The sequence below is a fragment of the Alligator sinensis genome, unplaced genomic scaffold, assembly GCF_000455745.1.
Source record: "Alligator sinensis unplaced genomic scaffold, ASM45574v1 scaffold667_1, whole genome shotgun sequence".
In the NCBI taxonomy this organism is placed as follows: domain Eukaryota; kingdom Metazoa; phylum Chordata; order Crocodylia; family Alligatoridae; genus Alligator; species Alligator sinensis.
Window position 1 is genome coordinate 289,357 of NW_005842636.1, and position 5,962 is coordinate 295,318.

General features: G+C 45.7%; 1 protein-coding gene across 1 annotated transcript in view; it reads left to right on the forward strand.

Annotated features, from left to right (window-relative positions):
- The window catches only part of C7 (complement C7), a 54,409-nt gene that overhangs the window by 4,196 nt on the left and 44,251 nt on the right, over positions 1-5,962 (forward strand). Inside the window, exons 5-6 of the mRNA XM_006033462.3 lie at positions 1,230-1,371; positions 2,756-2,894. Of these exons, the coding sequence (XP_006033524.1) occupies positions 1,230-1,371; positions 2,756-2,894 (281 nt within the window). The remainder of the gene's footprint in view (positions 1-1,229; positions 1,372-2,755; positions 2,895-5,962) is intronic.

Here is a 5,962-nt window from a genome sequence, read left to right on the forward strand (position 1 = left end):
GGGACAAAACCTTATAGCAAGTCAACAAGGGCAACTGGCTCAGATAATCCTGGATTTTGCTGATTTATTCAGTAAAATTCCTGCAAGGGAAAAATGTACGGTGCATAAAATTGTGACTGCAACTTTATTAAGGAAGTACTAAATTAAATGCGCAGTATCTAAGGCACATTGATGAATGTGTAGATGCGCCCTCAGAGCAGTAGATGGTTACACAGCAATAGCTTTAATATTGGGATAACTGTTACAGCTGACCATACCCCTATGCCAGAATGGTTCAGTGGAGTACAATCGGTCTAAAGCAGAGAAAAAATTAGGTGCAGTCTATGAATGTGTAATTAATAGCTGCATTCTAAATATATGAACCCAAGCACTCCTAAACACATCTTGAAATGTATGCATGCATGTCAAAATGCAGCATATGCAGCACCACTTTCTGGGCTTGCAGTTTAGTTCACACTTTTTCAAGACATGTGTTTCACCGTCTTAAAGAGTGAGAAACTGAGTGCCAAACTTGAATTCTGCTACTCCAGAGCCAGGCTACTAAATCTTTTATTTCTTTCACAATAGATTTACCTTGTGAATATCAAACTAAAATCAAAATATGCTATGACAATTAAATTAACATAGGAAGCACCCAGCATTCTTATTTTAAGTTAAGGTGAATCAAGGGTGTCAAACATTTGACCCATTGTCCAGAGCCACTCCATCTTCCCAACAAGGTGACAAATGAGTCAAAAAATTTGTGGGGCTGGTCATTGGTGGGAGCAGCTGGTTGCAGCATCCAGAGCCTTGGTGGACCAGCCCCTGCTTGGTCCACCAATGCTTGCACCACCTCCATCACAGCAAGAGGCTACCTGGCCCTCAGCCACTTGCCTCACTGCTGCTGTGATTACTGTTGTTGGTGCTGCAGTGGCTGCTTCTGCCATTGTGTGCCTCAGGCTGAATCCAACCAGTGAAGAGTCTAATGCTCTAGATCAGGGTAGGCAATTCTTTTGGGTGGAGGGCCGCTTACTGAGTTTTGGCAAGCCATTGAGGGCCACATGATAGGCAACCAAGGACAGATACATATTAATTTTCTAAATTGTTTAGGGGCCCCGCAGGCCTGATAGAATGGCCTGGCGGGCCGCATACAGCCCCCGGGCCGCATTTTGCCCACCCCTGTTCTAGATCCAACCCAGGGAACAAAGCAAATTTGACACTCCTGCACTAAATAACTGTTTTGTTTGTAGGCCAGTGCATTAGCAATTCTCTTGTGTGCAATGGAGACCAGGATTGTGAAAAAGATGGTGCTGATGAAGATCGATGTGAAGAAGGGAGAACAGTTTGTGACATAGATAAAATACCTCCCAATTCAGAACTTACAGGAGCAGGGTAAGCTTCCTTTTCATTTTTACATCACTTGCAATTTCATAGTGCTTTTAAACAACCCTTGGCTCTAGAAATACACATAACGTGGTCCTTAAATACACTCCCCATTTGGAGCTGAGGAACCTTCAGCCTGAGTTCTCAAGGCCTTCGGGTTCCAAAGTACCTATATTAAAGTGTTTATGGCCAGTCATTCCACATAACAGAGGGCAGCAATGCATCTGCATGGAGTTTAGCACTTTTCATCCCATTGTCAGTGTAGCCTGGCTGGCTAGTTACATTAGTGAAGCTTGGAGTACTACATAGATTTTGCCACTGTGGGAGAGATTCTGTCCTCAGCTGCACATATTTAACTTCCATTGACTTCAATGGGAGCTGCAATTGCAGAAGTGACAGTAAAATTTTGTCCTATGTGACATAGCCTTCCATGCAAAGAGCCGAATTCTTCAGATTGGTGTCTCAAATTACCATTCATACCCTTTGCAATGGGTGTATAGAATGCAGTTGGATTAAAAAAACAGGTTTTTCTTTCATTTTGCAGAAGTGTAGGTAATTAAAAAAAGTTTCATAGCAATAGAGAATCAGGTCTATGCTACGAGTTTTTTGCACCAAATTCATTATTATGTCCCAGTAGCTTCTCATTTCTCCACTAATGCAAAGAAATTAAGACCCTGTCTTAAGGGAGTTTAGAGCCGTTTTACAATCTGACAACATTATGCTGCTATTGTAATGCAACCATTCATATGCATTCTTTATTTTAACCTCAGTTTTAAATACATTCACTCCTGTAACTTTTCATTTCAAGTAAAAATGTGTGGTAATGCTGCCAGTTGTCTATAAACACGATTAGAGAAAGATAGGCTTTCAAACTACATACATAGCAACAATGACTTTTCTTACAGATTATTATTGAGCATTTAGCATTGGGAATCCATATTCTGTGCAGATCTCCATTATATCACATAATGTTAGCATAACAAAATGATTATATTTTAAATTTGTTTAGTGCAGCCATGTTTCCTTGAATATGATCTTAGTTCAGATAAGATACAGAAATGCAGGAAAAGTGCAGCTAGACCTAAGCAGTTGCCATAGATACAAATGTACTGGAGTTAGCAGTTAGTCATGTGCTCATTATGGTTGAGAAAAATCAAGAATGTCATTTTACTTTTCATTCTCTGAAATATTATGTATGCTACAGTTCTGCAACAGCAGAGCCCATAAAGAGTACCCTATTTTCTTATGCAAATTTAGCCTTTTATCCTAATCTGCAAATATAGCAATGTTCACTTATAATAGCTTTTGTAGTTCTATAATCTTATAAACTGTTCCTTGTACTCAGTAGCTCAACTGCCTTAATAAATTATCTTTACTGTTTCCTGTCTTGCAGCTTTGATGCCATTACCGGTGAAACGAGAGGAAATGTAATTCATACTAGAAGCTTTGGTGGACAATGCAGAAAAGTGTTTAGTGGTGATCAGAGAGAATACTACAGGCTGAGTGAAAGTGTTCTTGCCTATACATTCCAAGTATGTTTACTTTTTAATCACAGCTTTATTTCTAGGCTTAAATTTAGAACTGGGAGAATAATGCAATGAGGTGCCTTTATATCTAAGTACAGACAGTTAAAAAGTCTGAAGCTGAATCAATTTGGTCTTCGCAGGTCAGCCTAAACTGCATAGATTGAACCGATAAGCAGACATTCACTTCTTATTCTGGAAATGCAGCCACATGTCTGCAGTGGCTTAGGCCAAAAGCCCCGGGGGAAGGGGGAGGGCACTAAAGCATGCCTCCCTTCTTGGGTGAAGCAGACAGCTTGGAGCCTGCCCACCCTGCAAGAGAGGATGCAAAGCATCTTGGGATGATGGGGGACTGAGAGTTAACTTGGATCTGAAGGGGATCTGAGACAGAAGTTCAATAAACTGATTCAACCTAAATCAGTTAAGTCTGATACTACATCCATCCAGGTTTATGTTAAATCAGTTTCAGCCATTTTGAAAGCTGTTTATGTGCACTGAACTTCTGGCCTGAGCCACTGCAGGTATGTGGCTGCATTTCCTGAATCAAAAGTGAATGTCTGTCCAGTTTCTCAGTTTAATCTCTGCAGTTTAGACTAACTTGCAAAGATTGAATTGATTTAGCCCCAGGCTTTTTGACTGCCTGTACTTAGCCTTTGAAAGCAGTTTATGTGCGCAGAACTTCTGTTGTGTTACAGTGTGAATGCGCCTAGGTGTGACATGATGAGTGCTGTACCATCCTTCTTGACCGGGGACCCTTCCCTTGACTCTTCTGCCACGACTTGGTGTTACTGTATGAAAAGGAGGGGTCCAGTGGTGATCCTCTTCCTAGGGACCCCACGGACAGAGGTACTCATGGTTTCAACGCGATGTTCCACAGGGCTCCGCCTCCCCTACAACCCGTCCACTTGCCAACCAATTGGTGCAGCTCATGTCCTGCCATGCCCGGTGGGCCCCAATTTCCCCAAAGGGACTGGTATTGGCAAAATTCCTACCGGCTAGCCCATCCTGCTATGATGGTTGGAATCCTAGCCTCGACTGTGGCCAGGCTAGGCTCTGGTCTCCTCTTTTCTTTTCCTCTCTGGCATCCTCCTCTTCCCTCTGGGAGGAACACCTCTAATGAATTTTTTAATTTTTTTTTAAAAATTAGATGCTGGTGGTGGGGGGAGGATGGAAGTAATTCCTCCCACCCCGTCTAATGCAGGGACCCAGCTCCCCCTGCTCAAGATGCCAGCTGTGAGCTGGCTGCCAGGCTCCTGCTGGCCACCGGAGCTTCACCAGACAGGGCGCACCCCCCATCGGCATCCTCCTCCTCTCTCCACCCTCTGCCAGGTTCCAGAGGGGCCTTTTAATTTTCCTGTGGCAGTGTCTCTGGCTGCCATGATTGGCCCGGGGTTTTCCCTCCCCTGGAACAGCTGTTTAAAGAGCCAGTATAATGCCAGCTTGCGTGGCCATGGGTCCTGCTCCACCTCTGGCCCCAGCACCGGTGACGAGTTTCCCCAGGTTGGAGGGTCTTACTCCGGTGGTATGGGGCTAGTGGGGGTTTCCCCACCTGCTTCTGGCGCCTTTGGGGGCTTCTGGCCACCACAGACCTCCCCCCTAAAATTGCCTTGTGGCAACTGGGCCCCTCATATAGCTTTCTGGATGGTCTGATGCTCTTCTTCATGAGTTTGGCATGCCTCCTGGGTCAGCTCCCCTGGGCTATGACAATTAGAGAGGAAATCCGCTACAAAATTATCCTTGCCCTGACAGTGTATTTTCATGAACTTAAATGGTTGTAAAGCCAAAGCCCAGCGTGTAATATGGGTATTCTCACTTTGTTTCCTGGTTAGCCACTGCAGTAGGGCATGGTCTGTCACCACCCAGAATTCCCGCCCCATTAAATAATATTTAAAATATTCTATCACCCAGTGTATCGCTAGACACTCCCTTTTGATTATGGCATACCTGATCTTGGCGTGGCTGAGTTTATGGCTTGCAAAGGCAATTGGGCGCTTATCTTTCCCACATCTTTGCAGCAGTACAGCCCTTTGGGCACTGCCCGATCCATCCGTCTGCAAAATAAAAGGGGCAGAGAAATCAGGGGTGTGCACCATGACATCTCGGCACATTGCCTCCTTTAGATCCTCAAAGCTCCTTCTCATTACGGGCATCCACTTTAGCACCGCTGCTGGCCTCCCCTTGAGTGCATCTGTAAGGGGTGCAGCAAGATCAGCAAAATGTGGTATGAACCTCTGATAATAATTAATGAGCCCCAAGAAGGAACAGAGTTGCCGACAATTATGTGGTTCCTGGAATTGACGAATGGCCTCCACCTTGTCAGCCAGGGGGTGGATGGTTCCCCGTCCTACCCAAAACCATAAGTATTTAGTTTTGGTCCCTGCCAATTTGCATTTTTTTGGATTGGCAGTCAATCCTGCTGTTTGAAACTCTCCCAGGACTGCTCTTAGGGCCTTGAGGTGCTGATTCCAATCGGGGGTGAAGATGATGATATCATTGATACAGGCTGCCGCGTAAGCCACTTGTGGTGCAAGCAAGGTGTCTGCACCCGCCTGGCTTTGAACACCTGCTTGCATGCAGCCTTGGCCCATGCTGTAGAAGGCGCACGCTCTCTGGCTTCGTGGGTACCCCGAGGTGGGCTTCGGTTGTCCCTCTGGCCTCCCCCAAACTCTCCTGCCACGTCTTTAAATGTTACTTCAGTGGAGGGGGATAGCCTCGAAGGTTCCCTCAGGGATGACCACTCCACTTGCAGGGTGTTCGTGGGGCTCCACCTCCTCTACACCCCAACCTTATGCCAACCTCTGGCAGGGTGCCAGGTCTTAACACGGCCGCTTCCCTTTGGTGGATGTTCCTTGTGCCCGATTGTGTTCCTCTGTCCTCCTTGAGGCAGGATCTTTGGTTCTTTCCGGCCCTATGCCCAAGGCCCTTCTGAGCCTGTTGGCCCTATTCCTGAAGTCAGCACGGGTTCCCCTGTCAAGCAGGGGTAACAAAACAAAACAAGAGAACCCCAAAAGGGTCTTCCCATCCGGTGTCCTACCGGCTCCCTCTTTCCCCCATTTTTCCCATGCCCTGCAAGCACC